The sequence below is a fragment of the Dipteris shenzhenensis genome, chromosome 9 (genome assembly GCF_047967505.1).
Source record: "Dipteris shenzhenensis isolate YYH24624 ecotype China chromosome 9, Dip_SZ_1.0, whole genome shotgun sequence".
Taxonomy (NCBI): domain Eukaryota; kingdom Viridiplantae; phylum Streptophyta; class Polypodiopsida; order Gleicheniales; family Dipteridaceae; genus Dipteris; species Dipteris shenzhenensis.
In genome coordinates this window covers 49,795,744-49,817,967 of record NC_141604.1, presented here as the reverse complement: position 1 = coordinate 49,817,967, position 22,224 = coordinate 49,795,744, and the positions used below count along the sequence as shown (strand labels likewise).

The window sequence follows — 22,224 nt, the reverse complement described above, 5'->3', positions numbered from 1 at the left end:
TATGCATAGATCACGTGTAAATACTTATTTAATTTTTATGGAAGGACATATTGTACTAAAGGGCCATTTACAATACACTTGAAATACCCCATGTGACAATAGACACGTAGAACATGACATTTGCTAGTACTTTAGTAGCCAATTACTAGTGAAAAAGAAAATAGACAATGGTACAATGGGTACATTTTCCTTCCCCTTAGAACCTTAGTAAACTAAGATTTTGGCACGCTGTCCTCCCAGTAAGAGAATCAAAAGACGTGAACTCTTTGCACTCCTCTCCTTGTGGGACTATACTAAATGTAGCTTGAAGCACTACATGGTTTTCTTTCCAATTTCCTCACAAGACTGGCTGTTCAACTCGAACATGTGTTAGCAAAGCTCTTCGGATGGCAACATACTTTGGGGAGCTAGACATCAACCAAGTAAGAGCTCTAACGAGATCTAGTTATTGTTCAACCGAGCTTGATGCTCCTCTACATGACACTTGAACATGTAGAGAGCCCAGGTAGCCTAGGTTATTATGTTAGCTTACTCCCAGGTTAGATCTTATTCTGAGCCTTCGACATTGGGCTGGGCCTTGGGCTGCTGCACTTTGTCTCTGTTTGATCTGTTGGGCTTTGGGCTCTGGCATTCCATCTCAGCGAACTCTTGGCAACTTCACTGATCATGTTTTTGCTCTCTTTGTTTGGAAGCTCTACTTTGTGCAGACTCTCTGTCGCATTGGAGCTACACAAGGCCTTACATCTGATGTGGGCAACCTTGGAATATATGACCGTATTGGTTCTCAGCCCTCAGAGCACTAATGTTATCTCTGGCGCTCCTCTAACGTTTCTGGTCACTCAATAGTGCTAAACCACTATGTAGATATGGTATACAAGAGAAACTCATCTTTCTAAAAATCCTACGACCAGAGGATACACCCGAGAGGATTAGAATAGTCATATAACAAAAATCCACAGGGCCAAAACTAATAAAACTACCGTCGTTCTGCACCCGCAAAGGGCCCTCCATTGCGACCACTTACCTTGGTAGTGCACCAATTGCACTTCTCAATACTTCTTATTGTCTTTAGGTAGATAGTAGGTCATCACACTAGGTGATGTCTTACTGTCTCACCTAGTGTGTTGTATCCTATTGGGGCAAAGGTGGGTACACACACACACACGCACACACACACAACACACACTTACTTTCCCTTCCTCCATTGGTTTGGTCACTTGCTCATTAGTTCTCCCCCCGACAACCCCTCCCCCCCTCCCCCCCTTTTTTCAATTTCTCTCCCTAGTATTTCCCTCTTTTCACCCACTCTCCATTCATTGCCCTCGCATTTCCCTCTTTTCAGACACACATACATTATGCCTAAATTTGTTAAATTCTTAACTTTTTTCTAAGTATTCTTTTTCTAGTCAAATTTATCTAGTTAATTTTATCTTATTCTTTTTCTAGTCAATTCTATCTTGTTAATTTTCAAATTTTCCTTTTGATGGATTTTCCTCTTTTCCAATTTTTCATTCCCCCCTAATTTTTCATTTGGTCCCTAATTTTTTCTCCAAAAGTCCTGATTTGTTTAAGTATTTCCTTTGTTCCTTTTATTTTTTTTAATTCCAAATTCATTACAATTTCTTCCTTTTTAATTTCCCTTACGTTTTACTAAGTACTTCCTCTCGCTAAAAAATGTTACCAATTTTCCCCAAATATTTTGTTTCTATTTCTCCCTAATTAGTTTTTCTTTGTCATTCCTTTTTTTATCCTATGTCTTTCCTAATTACTTCATAGTTGCTCCCTAATGTTTACACTATTACTCTCTAAATTTCATGTATGTCCCTTTATTCACCTCTTAACCCCCCCCCCCTGTTTTTTCCTATACATTTACAGAGATTACATCTAAGTTCCCCCTTTAAAAATATACTTCTCCCCCTTCTAACCTCCTTCTAAATACTTGTATCTAGCTTCCCCCTTTTTATATACCCCCCTATTGCTTTAGTCATTTAATCAAAAGAGTACTATATACTTTAAATCTACTTTTTTTCAATTAAGTATTTTTTTACTTCAATACACTCATAGCATTAATTTCATTACAATTCCCCCCAATTTTTTTCCCTGTTTTTCTCTTCCTTATAATTTATAAAATTCACGTTAGAAGTTTTGTCCTCTATCCGTTGATACAAAAAAAACCCCAGTCTATATGTCTACATCTAAATCTCCCCTTCTCTTCTCAAGTATTCATATCACCCCCCCCCCTCTCAATATTAGCACCTAAGTTCCCCTCTCAAGTATTGATATCTTACCTTTTCCTCCCCTCTATATACACATTCTTTTTCCCCCCTCTCTATATAAAGTATTGTCCCCCCATTGTTGCTAAATATTTATTGTTTTCGGTTCTCCTTCCCTCCCCCTTCTCTATTATTTTCTCGTTAGGTTTCCTTCTAATTCCCTTTCTATTTTTACCTTCTAATTGACCTCCTCCTCCCTCCCAATCTCCCCCCCCCCCCCCTTTTTTATCACATTTCCACACGTATAAGACCAATCTTTTACACTTAATTTCTTACATGTGTTGGTTAAGTTTTTGGCTTAGTTTCTAATTTATTGTGACCCCGATAACAAGGGAGGAGGGTTTATGACACATGTCTTCCCAATTGAAGTGAACTTGGTTCTTATCATGTTTGCTTGTTGGATGGTGGTAGGTAAGCAGACTCCCCTCTTCAATCAAAGTGATGCTTGCCAAGACTTATCCAAGCTCAACTTCTATATAGTTTCCACAAAGTCATGTCCACAAAAGAACCCACTACTAGTTTCCTTTATAAACAGGGATTCACCGACTTGTACAAACTTTTCTGTTTATGAAATTTGTCCTATTTCATTGTCTAGCTTCGCTCTTTTGTCTTTTCACTATGCAAAGGGGTGTTTTTAAATCTTCCACACACACACACACACACTTGCCTCCCAAAGGGACCTAACACACTTGAAGGATATAGGCCCACCCTAACAATAAGGGAGCCCAGAAAAATAGGAAAATAAACACCGTTAGCGATGGCCCAATGAAAAAACCCATGAGGATCCTATGCATTGGATAGGATTGCCATGAGGAAGATGGTTTTATTGAAAAGGATGGTATGAGTATTTAAATTAAGTTTTTAACAGGATATAAGAGCTTGGACTTAAGATATGTTTGGAAAAACCTGACTAAAATCAGAGTGTGAAGGAAAAAAGTGAAAAAAAGCATGAACTTTACCATGCTCATGGATCTATTCCCTTGGATGAGCAATGGTTGGTACTTATACTTGATATATATAGTCATATATATAAAAAAAATTACAAGGCACAAGAGAACATTTGTGTTCATTGGATATGAAAGCAAGAGATTTGTATCCTCCACTAATTGCTTTTGTTGAAGAAGTTGTTCAATGTCCATGTTTGCCTTTGAGAAGTTTTTGTAATTGTGATTTCAATTCAATAGGATTTGAAGTAGTTGAAGCACAATTAAAAGCAATTCAATACTCCATTATTGATACCATGCAACTTATATCTCATGAAGAGAGGAAAAATAAATCATGCATTTGACTCAAATGCAATAATAAACCCAAAGCTATTAACTATGAAGCTCCCACTAGGTTTACAAGTCCTTGGCTTGCTTCTAACCATCATCAATTCCTCTTTATACAATTGGAGAAATGGAAAAGGCAAACAAAGCACAATGTCCACATATGGGCCTCTAATGTGAAATGGCATTTGTTCACCCCCACATTGCACAATATCTCTAGTAAGAGAAGGAACTTGCACAATAGTTTGAAGACTTTTGCAAGAGAAGCAATAAGGATGAAGGGGGTCTTTGCTAACATGAAAACCTCGACATGCCTCGCAAACGTGCTCCAAGTTAGCATTGACATTCAAAATGTAGAATGCCAAACACCTTGCAATCATGGAAAAGCTTTCATGTAAGCATTTGCTAGCAAAAGAGGACATAAATTTTCCAAGAGAAGTGAGGTACCTTTGTCCCATAACCCCAGTGTGAAACTTGGCTGATGAAAGCTTGCTTCAAAATCTTTGGTTGGGCCGTTCGAAACCTCAGCTAAAATAGTAAAGTCAATATACACAAATGGTACCCTTTGCTTTCAAAAATGATACATTCTTCAAGATATACATCACCACACCTTCTTCATTGAACTCTTGAATAAGTTGAGTGAGAGTGGATTTCCTCTCATTGACAAATGAGAGCTGTATCAAACACAATGAGTCAATTGCAGGAAAGAAAAAATGATCCTCACTTCTCTAAATGTGAAATGCAAACTAGCTTCCAATGAAACTTACTGTAGCTCTATCCTCATCGTGTGGCCCATCAACAATAATGATTTGGTCTCCCATACCTTCATCACTTATAGCTTTAATGATGACAATTGCAATAGTCCCCATTGCATTCGCTACTGACAAATTACCAAAGTTGATCATCTCAGCGGCCCAAGGGATGTATGTGCATAGTGAGTGATCGGGTAGCAGACGAAGGTTACCCTCAAAAGATTCCCTCCTAATGATGCATGTAGTAGCATCAATAACTGCTGCTAACCTGCATGGTTATGCAATAACATGCCTCTTGGTACAACACTTGCCCCTTCTATTCTATAGAACTCCTCTACTTGCAGGAAGTTCACAAATTGGTGAATGTAAGCATTTTAGTATGAGCAATGTTATTGTATGAGAACAAAACTTGTCCGTAAAGTGTCCTTTTAAGAAAGTAGGGTACTTTGGATTTATGACTTTGTAACATACTTACAAAGAAACTTTCCCTCAAAGGCAAATCTATGAGGTGCACAATCAGACAATTGAGTGATGCTTAGAGATGCTAATGAATTTCCCCCCTTACAAAGTTTTCTTTCGATGGAATTATTACTTTTGCAATGTTTGGATTGTGTGGTGATGGTAGGAAGTTGTTTGCATCTTTATACGAGGTGCAATGATTTGCATCTAGTAGAAATCACGGGTAGTAGACATGACGGTTATACCATCGGCAGCCTCGTTCATCTCGTTCACGTCATTTGCTGCACGTTCCAGAATAGCTGCTTTCCCTGAAGTAGGAGTAAGGGGAGATTGTAAAACCTGACGACATGCTTTTGCAAGTCCTACATAGAAGACATTACGAAGTGTAATGAGAATAATAGAAGTAAAGAAGGATGAACAAGAATTAAGAGAAGACAAAGAAAGAGTGCTCCACCCTTCACAAAGGTGCCAACTATCCATCTCCATAAACTCAGTCGAACCCTCTGCAGCCATCCTCTATGCTTGTAGACTTTGACAAAGACGTTTGATTGGAAGGCGTGAATACTTGCTGTTTTACATGCGATGTGAGAGGCGAAATTGGCCTCTAATTGCAAACTATGGAGGTCTCATGGTAATCTACAGGAACATGTATTGTTCTTGAGTTTGCCTCTATCGAACACTACCCTTGCAATTTTGAGGGGTTGTGATTGCAAATCCCTTAAAAACTATGATGAGCCCAAGCTAATAGAAGGTAATTATTATATCAATAATGGTACGCGGCGATCTAGGGCACCATAAATTCTGTGTTAGATCATTGCAATCTTTTTAGATTGAAGTAGGTCATGGCTATTGAAAATTAACACGCTTTGTGCAGCCTTTGAGGTTGAGTACCAGTTGAATTTTTTGTCTATCTCAACCTCAGGCCATGTGTGAATAAGACCGTAGGTGTTGGTAATCCTTCCGTGTTTCCTCCAAGAGCACTTGAACTTTTGTCAAGCTACGCAAAGCTCCAATGTGAGCTTGGGAGCTAGTGTTCATGCCTGCCACCAAAAAAGTGAGTGTGATTTGACCAAAACCATTGTCCAGAGCATACATTGTTTCAACTATGGGGATGGAGCGTAGAGCGTGCCATTTTAACTATGGGCTTTTAAAGCACCATTTATGGTGGTAATTTGTAAACTGCCCCATGAAGAGAGAGAACAGGGTGGTTTGACAAATTTCGAATGATGATGCATAAAACTTGGGGTTCTGAAATGCGGTCTCAGGTCTGTGAGCTTAGCACCAAGTTGCCAGCGGTTGCATGCACAGTCCAGTCTCCAGGTAAAGTTCTGACAAATTCTGTCGCCTGTGCCTGGAAAATCTGCAAGGGTGTGAAGGTAATGGAGCCAGAAACTATGGAATCTGCACAGTTGTTCGGTTCTCAAACAAAGTTTGTAAGGTAATGGAGAGGATGATGGCAGATGCCTTCGTTGCAGCAAGGTGGTTACCTTACGGCAGAGCTCACATGGAAGAGTTCATCGTTATCGCTACCACAGAGGACAAAATTTCGAGGTTACGGAAGCTGGGAAAAAGAAACTTGTAAGATAAGAGACGGAGCCGGTATGTAGTTCGATAATCGATTCGCCGCAAGAATGACAAGTTATGAGGAAGGTGGAAACCCAGATATGCGAGGTACTCAAGATGCCTCTCAGCTAACGCAAGATTGCATTTCATGGGTATAATTGAGCAATGGGTTCTCCGCTCTTTCCGCAACGAAGCTCACTGGATCAAACAATCAAACGATGCAGGGCAGAAGTCGTGATCTCGAAGGAAGAAGACGACGCGTCAAGAGCATGCAATGTGAAAACGGCAGCCCATATTCAAGGACAAAAAAGAGCACCAACAGGGCGACCTTCCGGGTCAAGGGAAAGTCTTGAATCTCCATACCCACTACGTCTCAGATTCTCCGACTTCTGAGCACGAACGAAGTCCTAGTTGGAAAAGCTCATTTCTGGGTCCCTCATTACCTACATACATGTTTGCATGATTTTGAAATCGTAGGTTGAAGAGGGCATCGTGGATAACGATCAGATCTCTGGCGTTTTTGCAGCAATATGCCCACCAATGTGTACACTGCCAGCAATCTTCAGCCAAAAATCGCCTCCAGTTATATTATTCAAAGGCGTTCAAGGATGCAAATTCCAAAACCTCCGCAATCCAGGTTCCCTCCATCCTCATTTCCTCATCCACTGAAACAGTGTGCACGCTGCACTGCCCAACAATTTCACTACTCACTAGGTATACGGTGCCTCCCAAGTCCCCCAAATTGTCTACAATGATGTCGAACCTCGGTCCTCCTCCCTTGCACAAATCCCATACAAGCATGGCGAACTACAACACTTCACGTGCTCATCAAAGTAACTCACTCATTACCTTCACATGGGCTAGCTTATTTTGGAGAATTCAAATATTGCAATATTTGTAACCGGTCCACGGAACCTTAAGACACCTCTCGCCATGCCCAAGTACACGACTACGCATCCAAGGGCAAAATGGGGTGTAGTCCTTTTAGTTTACAAACTTTTTTTCCCTTGGAAAAATGACTTCAAAATTGTATTAAAACGGAAAATAAGAAAAGTACAAACGTAAAAAGACAAGTGAAAAAAGATGAATGACACATGTCATTCAATAGGCCTGCCCAAAATAAATGGGGAGGCAAAGGGAGGGGGCTAGGGATGAATGGTGGAGTGAGGGAAGCCAAGAGAGAGCGAAAGAGAGAGACTAGTGGTGGCGTGAGGGAAGCTAAGAGAGAGAATGGGGAAGCGAAGGGTGGGTGGGCTAGGGATGAGGGAAGCTGTGAGAGAGAGAGAGAGAGAGAGAGAGAGAGAGAGAGAGAGAGACCCAAAGTCGTTAGTTGTGCAGAATTGCCCCATTTATTGGGCTTATAGCTTTAACAAAGGCCAATGAGAAAAATATGGAATTTATGAAATTTAAAAACTCCCTTGTTTTAGCTTTGCCAAAGTAGAACCATTACTAAGGCTACCCTGTAAGGGTTGGCCAAAAATCCGACTACCTTCTTGTACAAATGCATGAGCATCTAGTCCCAAATACGCCCATGATTATGAAAGCTTCATGTCTCTACCCAAAAACTGAATTGCCCTCTTAAGGTCCACTATAACCTGCTTTACACACGTTATGTAGCCTCTGAACATAAATGCAAGGCTCATTAATAAGTGTTAGCCTCCATGAAAGCTCTAAGAGACTAGAAGCTGGTTTGGTTTTGGATACGAAATACTTCCTTACAATATAGGAAAAGCTATTTTGAAAATGGTTTGATAGATACTTCCTCTGCAAATTATCAGACGTGTACATTCATAAATTGCTAGAGGAGCTTTCAAAGAGCACTGAACTACTAAAGATTGAAGGTACAACTAGATGATAGCTATTGATTGGATGGATAAAAGTAGTGCAATGTGTATTGGGGTTTTTTGGAATTAGCTATTAAGTGCTCTACCAAATTTCCATAAAAAAATACGTGAACATAAATCTTCATAACCAACCGAGTGCCTCTTAGCTTTTTTCATGGATGCATGAGGAGAGTACCCATGTTGAATTAACCTAACATCATCTTAAAGTAGACCAAATAATGCAAGGTCACTATCCCTTATCATGTATGTGATGGAAGCACATGCCTTGGTGTGGGGGGCAGGCCACTTTGTGGGAGATGGGTTGCATAATAGCATTAGACCTCTCATCTTTAGTGAGCATCTCGTTGTCTTAGTTTGCTTGCTTTTGCGCTTTCCTCACTTTACTCAAGTGCTTATGCCTAGCAACCCAACATTGTAAAGGGCATGGTTGAGATTAGATTAATACCCAATACTTGAGAGCCATCACGATATTGTTAGAGGCATAGGCAATAATTAAAGGTTTGAGATAGGGCTTACCAAGTATTTGAAAGAATCATGTTGCAAAAATAATGATTATTCTTCACTTTGATCCCTTGTACATAAAATTTTCAAAACATAACACGTAACACCTATACACAAGCTTACTCCTAATGCACTATTGATCGGCCCAACATGGAGCCCCATTGTGTTCACATGATTTAAGAGAAGCCTCTACAAGGAGATCACCCCTTCTCCAAAACATAATGACCTTGCATTGAGGATGATCACATTAAATTACCTTCTAAAGATGAGGGGTCTACATTGAGGATGCTCACTAAAGACGAGGGCTATACATTGAGGATGATCCCATTAGATTACCTTCTATCTTTGCAAAGTAGGATTACACAAAACTCATTAATTAACAAAGTGAGATCAAGAAATGCTATACAAGTTCCATAGACCTTGAAGTGAAAATTACACAAAGGGTCTATGATACATTTTCCCTTTTCAATTCAAGGGTCAAGTAGGGGAAAATACTACGAGGCATTGTAGATTCACATCTCTATGCAAAGGCTTCATCATGGTGTTTATGCACATCTTCTTTGTGCAACAATAGGGTAGTTGAACATCCTTCTTTTGAATGATTGCTTACATTCTTTCAAATGATCGGTGTTGGCAAACACAATAATAAAAAGTGTCCACATATGATGCCCCAAGTAGAAGCTCATATTTTGAATGAAATGTATAGACTAGGCTTTGAGTAGAAATGTGGAAAATCGTTTGTAGGAATCTTGTGTACAAGGAATGGGATGGACGAGGCTGTACAAAGCCTTTCAAAGGTAGCATACAAGGTCTAAGTGACCTTGCATCCTAAAAGAGTGGGACTCAAGGCATTGTGGAAGGAAATTACATGCACCCAATTAGCTAAACTAGGGGATTATTGCATGAAAGCCTTCTCTTCTAAATCTCCATGGAGGAATGTCGTCCTCACATCCATATGGTGATGTTGATAATTGTGCACAATTGCCCATGGCAAGAGCAACCTAATGGAAACTAATTTGCACCATGGGAGTGAAGGTCTTTGCATAATCCAACCCTTTGATCTGCAAATGGAGGATACTGAGATATTGTCAAAAAATGAAACAAAATACTTGAATCTGTTCATTGACACAAGTGTAGAGAATTCATAGAAGTCAGTGTGGATGAGATCGACAAGTTCTGATGACTTGGGAGCTTTGCAAATGCATCTCAATGATGCTTACCATATATGCAACCTTGGCATTTGTATGGTGCAAAATGCCTTGGTATGCTCAATTTCATACGCTAGCTTCCCCTCAAGCAATTGCTTGCTTTGACATAAGTGACATCCCCAAAATGTCTGTGCCAAAGTGGATCAATTTGGGAATTAGCTAATGATACTAATACCCTCTCAATTCTCAACTGACTAATGTGAAGGCTATATAGCCCGAGTGCAAGAGTCTTGCACCAATAGCTTGTTTTGATGCAAGATTCGGCATCATCCATTCTTAAAAGAAACTTTAAGACCTCTCCTACCCATGGTGCTAATAGGAAAAGATTATTTGCTAGCATTAACACATAAGCCTTGATGGTCCCTAGTTCTCCAATCGCAAACATGATGGAAATTGTGGCCCTTCTAATTGCATTGATGCGCTTCTTGTTAGTCGACAATCACTCATTTTGAGTGTATCAAGTCAAGGTACTCATAGAATTGTTGCATTGAAAAGATGTATGGGTTGTGGCTACAGAATCAACACGCCAATATGGATATGTCTCTTGCTCGCAATCCAAGGATGAGTATGAGTTATGAGGCATGAGGTCTCCATCATGTTCCCCCCCTTCACTTTGATCAAGTTGGTCATCTATGCATTCTTCGAGTAATACCATCACTGTCTTGGCCTCATGCTGGTTCCGACATGTGAGCTTGTGTAGCTTCTCATCTTTATGCCTTGAGCCCTCATGGGGCAATCATGTGCATGTCTTTATTACAGTATTAGCACAAGGACTCTGGAACCATTTGACTATTGCTTGTCTCGGGAAGATCCTTTGGATTGTTGTCCCCACAAACTCCCTTTCTTGGGGCCACCACTCCCATGGTTCACGTTTGATCTATTGTTCTTAGACGGAATGCTCCAATAACCTGTAGGCCTCTTGGACAAGTTTCTTCTATCATCTTGTTGGAAACGGTTGGATTGCCTTGGTGCTAGGAGTAAGGCTTGCTCCTCATGGCCAAGCAAGCCTTTTACATCTCCTCTTGGAGAAGATGATCAAACATGTATATGAGACCCAGCTTGATGGGATTCCCTTCTAGTGTCATAATATTGCTCTATCAAATCTTGGAAAAAACTTGAACTGCGATGGTAGCAAGACAAGCCTCCACAACAATCATGATTTCTCCTTTTGGCACTCAACAATGGTATGGAAGTTTTGGGCTTTTAGTACCAATGTAATTTTACACTTCCAAAGTGGATAGTTCAAACCTTCGGGTCGCTCTCCAAGACTGCAACAAGGTAGCTTAGGTCAAAAGCCATGGTTGAGAAAAGTGCAGGACCTTTCACAAAGGAAAGTTACAAGTAATCAAGTTCATGAAATCAAGAAGGCTACATGCCTATAGAGTCATGAGTGGGCCCCCATAACCTATGTTAGGTTGCTAAGTGCAAGCATAATAAGAAAAGCGAGCAAAGAACAAAAGCAAGTAGACTAAGAGAATGAGATGCTCACCAAAGATTAGTCGGGTCTCCATTGAGGACAACCTTGTTATATCACCTTGGACCTTTGCAAATCAAGATTACAAAGAACTCACCAACTAACTAGGTGAGATCAAGATATGCTATACAAGTATTTGTGGTGCGCATGGGACGGGTCTCCTCAAACCTTAAGATGGATATTACATAGTAGAAGTACCACATAGAAAGGAGAATATCCATTTCAGGTTGGATATTTAAAAAAAGACGGAGTCAAAAGTCATGGGCTTTGGAGGCCTAGGCTCTCTTACCCCAAAGTGGACTTACAGCTTTGCCAGCACTTCCTTACTGAAGGTATTGTTGTCAAGTCATTCATAGTACAGAGAGGTAGAAACTATGCAGAAAAGCTAATTAACACAGATTCACATGCAAGTAATTTAGAAGTGCCGTTCTATTACGAAAAACCATTATTGAGCAATTATTCCATGTCCAGATGAATTCAATGGACAAGAAAAAGTAAACTTTCACACCTGTATAATATTCCATCATGGGAATGTGGACCATTCTCAGCAGGATCCACCATGCCAAAGGTGAGCAGTCTACATCTAATTGGTCCTGGCATTTGATGCTCATTGCTGAAAAGCATGTAACAAAAGATAATACCACTACTTCCTTAGCTTCTGCCATGATGTTCAGATAAGGACATTAACATAGAAGCATGGCAATGAGGTAGTAAATCCACCCCCAAGGCACAGTAGCCAAATCACTTCTTAATATTGTTACATTAATCTAAGTGTCTGCCAGCATTCTGTTAATTCCTTCTTGCTTTCTCATCATGGGTCCCGCTTAAGAAGAGAGGCAAAGAGAAAAGCGCCTTGTCAGAAATACTGAATCATCCAGATGATTACTATATGAGCTCCAGTGTGAAATTATCACATCCAGCAATTCCATCATGCTGACTGATCAGGGGTGATTCAGAACCAGACAATCTTTCCATGTCTTGTTTGAGAAACTGCATTATTTCTGCACTGCCATCCCTATAATCAGGACTACCAAGCCAGCTATTAATTCCCCTCTCTTTGGAGATGGAAACCACTAAGTCAGGCTGACTTGCAGGCGATAATTTGCTAACCTTTTCGCTGACAACAGCTTCATCACCATGCTCACTGCCTTCAGGATCAAGAACAATGCTCATGCTATGTTCTGAACTCGCATTGCTACTCGTAGCCATTGGAGAATCAGCTGCTGAATTGATAGAACGGCCTCGCCCATTGCCAGATCTAACGCTGTAGAGAGATGATGCAGGAACATTTGACATAAAGGAATGAAAACCAGTCGGGGTGCTCCGGCGAATGTCCTACAATCATACACAAAATTCTCAAATCAGCATGAAAAGAAAAACGAAGCAAGACCAAGTCAGGATGTCCTAATCAATGAAAAAAACTATATACTGAAAGCGCACGAGAAAAGAGAGACTTTTAAAGATAATATCAACATACCATATGTCTCAATGCCATGTCCAAAGATTTCTTAGACAAGTTTCGACCAAACCCAGATGATTCTCGTGCGGATGTTATGGTTGACTTTACATCTCGCAGCATTGGAGTTGATTTCATGGGCCGCTTTACATGGGAATTTACCTGCTCCTCTTGTGTAGAGGGTGTAGGCTTCCTCGACCGGATTGTTTTGTCAACAATTTTACTGCCAATGGCACTTGAGGCTAACATACTGGCTGCCACATCATGTACTTTGCCATTTCTATTGAAGGCTTTGTCCCCATTTTGAGAATCGGATGAAAGGCGACCTTTTGTTACTAGAGGGGAGCTCGACTGCCTCCTAGTTCGTGCGCCTGAATCAGGTGCTTCAGCCTGCGTTGTCCTAGCTGTAGTCGGTGCTCCTGGTCTTGATCCCACAGAAGAGCCCCTCATGTTCGAGATTGATCTTTCGGGCATGGATGTCCTGAGGTTTGGAGGTGGCTCCTCAGAAAAACCAGGCAGAGCTGCAGGTTGCCAAGCTTGATTCCTGGTGGTTGGGGAGCTTGCACGAGAAGATACTGCACTCTTTGATGGCATAGAGCTGGTTTTGCTCACTGAAGACGATCTGGCTAACGTATTTGGGGGATTACTTTGATGACTGGGTGTAGAGGGCCTCCTGACAGGCGTTGAAGGTCTCGACGAGCTTACTGGACGGTTGGATGGGATCGAAGTCCGTTTAGAGGGAGTTGACGGACGAACACCTGAACTTGTGCCTGACGTTGAGAGTCGTGGTGCTCCCATGCTCGAACTTGGGGTTGATGGTCTGGCGAGGGAGTTTGAATTTGGTGTTGAGGGTCGTGCCATAGAGCTAGAGCTTGGTGTTGAGGGTCGTGCCATCGATGCGGAGCTTGGAGTCGAGGGCCGTGCCATAGAAGCAGAGCTTGGTGTCGATGGTCGTCCGGCACCATTGGAGCTTGGGGTGGAGGGTCGGGATATTGAATTAGAGCTTGAAGACAGAGACCTTCTCGAGGATGCTGTGGTTGATCCTGAAGGACCGATACTCGTTTTTGTTGGTTGCTGCAAGCCCAGATTTCCACGAACAATTCTTGCGGATGGTTCCGATCTGGAAGGAGGCTCTGATTTCGAATTTCCAAGCTGCAAACAGGTGATAATGTGGTCACTCTGCCAGTGTCCAGAGCGTATGAGGCAAGGCACAAGCATAGGCTCGTTCGGAAGACAAAAGCGAGGGTAGGAGCTTTGCTGAAAGAGGCACGAGAGCTTGGAGACTTACCCTGGAAGTTTTGAGAGGAGCTAACGATCGAACAGAGGGAGTACTACCAGTTAAAGAGAATCCGGTGCTCAGATCGTGATCCAGAGCGGGAATGAGAGGTGTTCCTGGAGGAGTTAACAGCCTGCAAACAACCGAACATTGAAACATTACGGCGGCTACGATCGGCGATTTCTCGCAGCATCAAACATTTTCGCAGCAAATCCCGTGCATTCACAATCGTATCGAGATGCAATGTCGGAACAATAAAGCTAGAGCCACACGCAATCAATCCGACCTCTGCTTCCGAGACAGAAATCCTCACCAATCGTAGTCGTTTTTGTCCCAGTCCGACGTGAAGATATCGTCGGCACCTTTGCTTCTGCCGGGCGTGGTGGATGCGGGGATTCGGTACAGAGAGTGGCTGGAAGATTTGTGGCTTTCTGCGAACGCAAAGCGAGCTCCGCAATGCAGGTTTCAGAACCAGGACATCTGCTGAAAAGAGATCGAGCGAGCAAAGCAGGGAGGAAGACATTGATACACACCTGCAGGCGATTGAGCGTCGACTTCGCCGGGGGAGTGGATCGAGTTCTTGCGCTCCCGCTCTCGCTTCTGCATTTCGTGGAAGAGAGCCAGGTCCTCGTCTCTCTCGTTCCTCGTGGTGCTCAGGCTTCGCCCTCGCCGGTGCTGCATTGACGCCTGCATCGCAATGGTGTCGGGATGCATCATCACGCCCAGCGCCGGAGACTCCTAGGTCATGCCCCCTGCTGCAGCTAGCGGAAGGAAACAACAGGCCCTCCTGGCTTCGCTCCTCGCTAGCGAGCTTTGAGGCGAGAGCTCCGCTCGCGACCACTGCTTGCTTCGCTGCGACGCCAAGGAGGAGTGAGGATGTGAGCTACGATTCGCTGTGATGAGCCGTGTTGAGGACGATGATGAGCGGAAGAGTGAGCTGAAAGGCGATCGATAAACAGAGGAAGGAATCTCTGGCACGCTCTTCTCCTCGCCTCTCGCCCCTCGCCCCACGCCGCTCGCCCGACGCCCTCGTCGGCTCCCTATGGCTGCTATCACGTCGCGGTCTTCTCCAGCAGCTACTGGCAAGGAGGTCCGGGGAAGCAGGAGGACTGGAGCTACTGCCGAAGCTCCCACAGCAGAGGGATGGGTGGGAGAGAGAATCGGAAGAGGAAGCAGATCTGGGAACAAGGCAAGAGAGAAAAGGCAGGAGGAGGTGGTGGTGGTGAAGTGAGCTGGTCAGGGAAAGTTGCCTCTCTTGTTTTTTCAAGCCCACCTGCACCTGCATGCAATTTTTGCACAACACAAAGCTAGAACAAGACATACCATCAACACCCTTATTACTCCCCCCCCCCCAATTTTAAGCACCCTACTCTCTTACGTTTTAACGTACCCAGCATTACTCTTATTTGCCCCCCCTTTGGACTTTCGCCCACCTCACCTCACTACATTTCTTTCATTCAATGCTCATGCCCAACCCTTTGCCTCATATTGGTCCCTAACATACACTCCAGCTTTGCAAATTCTCAGGTGTTACAGTCCAATGCAATCGAGTGCTCAGCGTGCATTTATTGAGTGTTCTCCCTTGCTCCATGCCAATTGTACCTCTCCCCTCAACCCCGCATTTCAAACTGGTTCACCCTAAACTCCATCTTCCAAGCATCTTTGATGTAGCCCCCTTATAAGCAAACCTTGCCTTCCACCTTCCCACAATACACAAACCTTAATACCTTGCCTGCCACCTTAGCCCCCCCCCCCCCCCGCCCCCCCTCCTTAAGATAAACCCTCTCATGCTTTCATGTGCTATGCACATGCTATCTGCTACCAAATTACTTCTTTGTGCACATCAATTTTAGCCACAACCTAGGCATTGCAACATAATTTCATGGAAAGTAGGGATAACTTATTGCATTGCCTTGTGTCCCAACATTTGGATGCAATAGTTGTAATTATCTCTAGATAGCTAAGCAAAATGCTACTGCAGTCTCTATCTTCTCCCTCAGCTCTAGGAGAAATATGCTTACCCGCTTTTGGTGGCTCAACATTCATGAAATGTGGGTGGAGCAAGCCGTGCCAGTAATAAAGAACCCCCTTACATATAGGAAGCCCATATGAGGCCCAGTAGCTATTGCAAATCTATATGCGCAACTTTTTATATTACCACGTCGGTTAATGCTAGGTCGCTCAAGTGTGCACCACATAGTGGAACCAACATCTATCAAAATGACTCTAGTTGTACAACTCAATTACGTGCATGAGATGGAAAGATTCATTGAGGACTAAATCCACCCCTTTGCCCTTCCCACACACACATCCCTGTGTGGATGCATGCATATGCGCATGCACATCCATGCTTTGCTTCCCATATCTCTAAGTGACTACACCATTCAAATCATCCAACCAATCTCTAAGTCACTACACCATTCAAAATCATCCAACCAATCTCTAAGTCATTACACCATTCAAATCATCCAACCTAATGTCACCCTTACCTCAATTTGTCTTCTTGAGCTCAACTAATAAAGGCAAGCTTCCTAATTTCTACGCTCGTATCCACCTAGGGCCACAACTTTGTATCTAAACACTACATTAAAAAAGCGTATGTTTAAGATTAGTAGCAAATGAGCATAAGAGAAGGCACCTTCTCAAAAGCTTTCTCAAAGTAACAAAGCTCTCTCTCCCTCTCTCCCTCCTTGCACTTGATATTCTGACAACTCTACGTTATGCACTTGATCAAATCTATGGAACCTATAGCTCCCTTTCATCCTTGTACCTGTCAACCTCACCTGCTATAAACTAGCTTCATACCCTTTACATGCCTAGATGCACCATTGTCTTCACTTGGAGCCCACAACTCTATATGTATGTCAATTATATTGTCACGTCAAAAGGCTTCTTTGTGAGACTAGCATATACAAGCTTCTTTTACTAATGAGCATACGAGGGTGCATTATCTGAAAAGGCTTCCTCAAGGTAACAAAACAAACTTGTGACTTTAAACGTAGTTTGTATTTATTAACCACACAAGCAAAACAACATAATCAACATGCCCTACCATAATGGAATATGTATTCTTTCTCATTTTTCAAAGCAAACAAATAAAGGGATGTGTTCCTTAAAAAAAGTAGCGACTAGTTGAAACATAGATCTCATGGAGAAATATAGTGTTTGAAGTGATGCATAGATTCCTTTCCAACTTGTTTCCAACCCATAAAAGCTTTCACATAAACAAAATATATGATGAATTCCAAAAAACATCGATATTACCACCCATCTAGAAATATACGTCTAGTATCATGGAAAAAGTAAGATTACGTGGAAGCTAATGACTTTTGGCTTGCTTCCCTAGCCATCTTTTTCTTTGAGGCCACCAAAGCCAATAACAAGGGTAGACGTAGCTAGAAAAGTCCACTTCAACTACCATTGATTCAAACAACCTGACTATTGCCATAAGACATACAATTTGGAGAATGCAATTGTGCATTTGCATACTCGTGTGTGTGTGTGTGTGTTCACCACCCAAAAAAAAGTATGTGGGTGTGTGTGTGTGCGCGCGCGCGTGTGTGTGTGGTTGGGTAGTGGGGGGGAGGGGGGATTCTTTTAGCTAAGAACGAGTTGGCTCATTATAAATTTCGTTGGCCATATAGGAATTGCACATTGCTATCCAAATCTTTTAAGTGTCAACATAGCCACTACTTGATTATATGTGCTAGAAGATTTTATGGTTATTCTATTGTCTTATATAAGTATACATAAAGCTAGAAATAAGTATCATTTTGATGTCAAATCAAGCCATGTATCTATATTAGTCTAAAGTCTCGAAGCTCCATTTTCAAAAACTTCATGATCTACATTGACATGCAATTTTGTGGGTGCATGCATGCACATGCGCATGCATGCGTGCGGGTGTACATGCATGTGTGTGTGTGTGTGTGTGTGTGTGTGAGAGAGAGAGAGAGAGAGAGAGAGAGAGAGAGAGAGAGAGAGAGAGAGAGAGAGAGAGAGAAGATATGACATACTTGAACATTTTTTGGCCAAGGATTATGTGGAGCATCACTTATGGAGGTATCACTACTTGGTATGAATTATCCACATTCAATCAAGGTTTCTTTTAACTGATAAGTTCTAGAACATTAATCAATGCTTGATGTGATTCACACCAGTAGTGATACTTTTGTGAGTGATGCTCACATAGAATCCTTGGGACAAAATGTTCAAGTAGTCCTCTCTCTCTCTCTCTCTCTCTCTCTCTCTCTCTCTCTCTCTCTCACATTCAAATCTAGGCCTTTGTGATCTTATCCACCTCCACATCATGGAGGATAACCTTAAATGAATTATTCTAAATGTCATCTGAGAATATTTTATTATAGAGAGGTTTGATGGAGGTTCGCATTCATGATTGCTTACATCATCAATATGACAATCATCCTCACCTAAAGCAAATAACGAGTGATTGGAAACATGAGATATCACCCAAGGTGGATCTTCACAATAGCAACACAATCACTTAAATTAGGTAGTGGAGCACATCACTACAACACTACTTAAAAATAGCTCTCATACTCATGCATAGTGCTAGCAGACTTTAAATCTACTCTACAAAGTTACTATCTTTATAGGTACATTGGCTAAGGAGAAGACCAAGGCGACACTCTCCCTCACTATGTATTTCCACCTTCAGCTAGTTTAACTACTTTGTCTAATCTTTAGCTTTTATAGTCCTTTTGGTTATGTAAATTCTTTGTACTCTATGTATTTCTTTCTAACAATCATGAGTGAGATTCCCACTTTAATTGCAAGACATCATTGCTCGCCTTCCTAAAGGGTGGAAATATTTGACATGTGCTTCCTTGTGGGGTAGAGAGTTCACCTCTCAAACATGTAACATAGAACATAAGGTCATGGAAGGGAATGATAAGTCCATATGATTCACATGGTGTGTGTGTGTGTGCATGCGGTGTGCGCATGCATGTCTGTGTCCTATTCTACACAAAGACAAGACTAACTCCCATGCTTTACATAGCAAGCTCTTCTTCATGAATCTAAATCCTAATGCTTCTATAGCTTTACTTTTCTTATCAGGGTATAGTAGTCGCGTTACATCTTTCAATTGCTAATGTCAATGCATAACTAAAAAGGATACAAAAGATTCCAAATTCCATATAGCTTGTGCATAACAACTATTCTTGTATCTATTTGTAAATCTTGATCATTCAAATAACAAAATATGGTAAGCATTGTAAAGCTCAGAATTAATCATTACATAAGTATCTCTTCATTTTTTAAATCATAAATGTTCTCAATATTTTGTATCTACCATTGAATCCTTGTATCTATAATAGATAGATCTTTCTCACAAACATGCTTTAAATAGTACAAGGTATTTAGGAAGTGATCATTTTTCACGTGTCATTCAAATTTCCAATTTTTCTAAATTTGAACTTAAATATATAATTGCCAGCAAAATATCATTAGATATTATCTACTTATATGCTTTACTTGTAAATCTCAACTTTACTCCAAAAAGTGTCACTCTCCAAAAATATTGAAATGAAGGGTTCTAACAATATCTACTGCATCTATAATTACTTTCACATGTTATCTTTGGGTTGGAAGCAAACTAGCTCACCTACCATCGTCCCATGTAGAAAAGAGGTATTCCACATCATGGTGAAGACATGCTTCACAACTAGTTTAATGTAGTTGTGATCCCTTTTCCTAACCACAAAAAGCTCTAAAAACTTGATTTCCAATTGTCTCTAATATCAATTGTTTATGATGAACTCAGTCTGTGGAAAAATCACAAGTATGAGAAAATGCTTTGAAAACTTCCATATTATTAGTAAAAACTACATATCCATTTGTAATATTTTTTCAAAAATCTTGTTTCAAATGTGACCCGAATTGAGCACACATTCCTAATTGGAAAGCTTATATGGTACCAGTCATATAATACCTGACTTTGAAAAGATGTACATGATATAAGGATCCAATAAAAATAGAAGTAGAAAATAACAGACCAAAGGTATGTGGTAGAGGGGGTATGCATAATTTCCTCCTCTCTTTTGTTCTCTTACACTTAAGAAGGTCATAGCTCCTATTATCCTTAGTTCCTTTTTCAATCTTGACCAATTATAAACTTTTATTTCTATACATCCCACCTATTTATATGATCTGTGTATTTTCATAGTCTTTAAAAAGTTTATGTAATGTACTTCGTAAAACTTACTAAGAAATGGCTCAAAGCATATATATTTGAGAAGTGTAAAATCCGTTTTATTTAGTTGCAAAGAATATTTTAGGAAGAGTAACATGGACTTAGAAATGTACTAAAGCTTATATAGCTATTCAACTCTAACATATTCCATTTTTAGTGTCTTGTAATTAATCTCTCATTGTTTTTTGATAGAAAAACATGTCCACCAGCTTTAGATAATTAAAAAAATAACTTGGAACATATTTCAAATTAATATTTGGAATATGCAAATATGAAAGACAACTATATTCCATTTGCAAATATGGCTAATATGCCTATTGCTTTGTCATCACTCATATAGTGGCACTCAGACTTGTTCGTCCTTTTGTCACATTCCAAACTATTTCAAAGCATAAAATAGAACTAACAAATAGACTTTTGATTAAGTTATGGAAGCATAGACTACCATCCTTTTTAGGTATTCTTGAAGATCCAATTAAATAGTCTAAGGAATTACATGGGCTATATATATGAATGCATATCTACCCTACTACATTATTATCCATGATGTAACTTGCAATCAGTCCATGTAATACATATATTGCATTCCTGTTCATAAGTTATATAGTGGCGTTCAAACTAGTTTGCCCTTTCATGCTTCAAAACCTAAAACAGACATTCTACAAACATAAATCCTCATCAATGTGCGTAGCATGGAGTAATATCATTTTTATATAGGGTTAGAAATCAGGTAAAATTCTCTTAGAAATGGAAAGCAACCTTCTGCATTTTATATCCTACATTCAGTCCACTTTGTAATGATACACAAACCCAAATGAGTTCATCACCATACTATGAGAACTACTTCAAAGCTTGATGAGGAAACTATAAGTTCATCATCATGTTTAAATAGTTTCGAAGCATAAAATATAACTAACCATTATTTCACAAGCATAGAAATCAATTGGCATGCAAGTTTGACAAGCATACATTAACTTCCTTTTCATATATGCTTAGAGGTCAAATAAAACAATCTTAGAAATTGTACGAGGTATATATGTGATTACATATCTACCTTGTAATAAGGTAAATAGTGGTGCTCAAAGCTGTTTGCCCTTTCATCATGCCCCAAACTTCTTCAAAGCCTAAAATAGAGACAATTGATATTTCTACAAGCATAAGGGCTCATCATGGGATAACCAATCGATGCTTAATTTTTAGAAGGATTCACTAAATATGATACAAGTGTGTGTGTGTGCATGTGTGTGTGTGTGTGTGTGTGAAGGCCTACCTATCCACAACAACCCATAATAATTCCACAATATCCATAGGCAAGGAGGGTCAACAGTCCCTCCTATGCCATAGGAAGGGATCTATCACCCTATAGTATATCAGAGTTGAACTTTGTTGTGTCATCCTTACACCTAGGATCAATGGTCCCTCCTATGTGAGAGGAAGGGATCCATCGCCCTATAGTATATTAGAGTTGAATTTTGTTGGAGTCTTCTCTTCAAGAACTTCAATATAATATTTGTACTATTCTCCTACAAAAATCCAATTTTCTTAAAATTTTGCATGGGTACAATGATTTCTAAGTAAGAATAAAAGGTTTTCATATATGTATACATGATCGTATTACATTGGAGGCAAAAGACTTTAGTCTATTTGACTCAGCATATATGTATTGACATCTATACTATCTTTTATGGAGAGGTTTCCACGTGGCATACAAACAACTAGCCACGTGGCACACTCTCATCTCCTCTTCTTTACCCCATGTGGCACACTTTCCTCCCCTTTGCCACCTCCGTTTCACCACCTCCCTTCGTTATAAGAAAAAGAGATACGCCGCCTCCCCTTCGTTACAAGAAAGCTACGCCATTGCTGGAATTCCGAAAAGAAGAAGAAGAGTGCGATTCCCGACGAGACTTTCCTTCTTGCCTTCCATGCATTGATC

General features: G+C 40.8%; 1 protein-coding gene across 1 annotated transcript; it reads right to left on the bottom strand.

The window, feature by feature from the left end:
• Window positions 1–11,771: 11,771 nt before the first annotated feature.
• LOC147898781 (uncharacterized) lies at window positions 11,772–15,350 on the bottom strand. Its single transcript, XM_087379065.1, has 5 exons — window positions 14,608–15,350; window positions 14,388–14,505; window positions 14,087–14,207; window positions 12,820–13,950; window positions 11,772–12,677 (listed from the first exon to the last, which is right to left on the bottom strand). Exons 1-5 carry the CDS (start codon window positions 14,789–14,791, stop codon window positions 12,228–12,230), a joined length of 2,004 nt encoding a protein of 667 aa, XP_087235191.1. The 5' UTR covers window positions 14,792–15,350; the 3' UTR covers window positions 11,772–12,227.
• Window positions 15,351–22,224: the final 6,874 nt, after the last annotated feature.

Bases quoted from the DNA above. Each gene is read 5' to 3' on its own strand.
- LOC147898781 (XM_087379065.1), bottom strand. From the start codon at position 14,791: ATGATGCATCCCGACACCATTGCGATGCAGGCGTCAATGCAGCACCGG. The intron at 14,506-14,607 runs GTGTGTATCAAT...TTGCGTTCGCAG, and splicing joins CGACGCTCAATCGCCTGCAG to AAAGCCACAAATCTTCCAGC. The intron at 14,208-14,387 runs GTGAGGATTTCT...GGTTGTTTGCAG, and splicing joins GACAAAAACGACTACGATTG to GCTGTTAACTCCTCCAGGAA.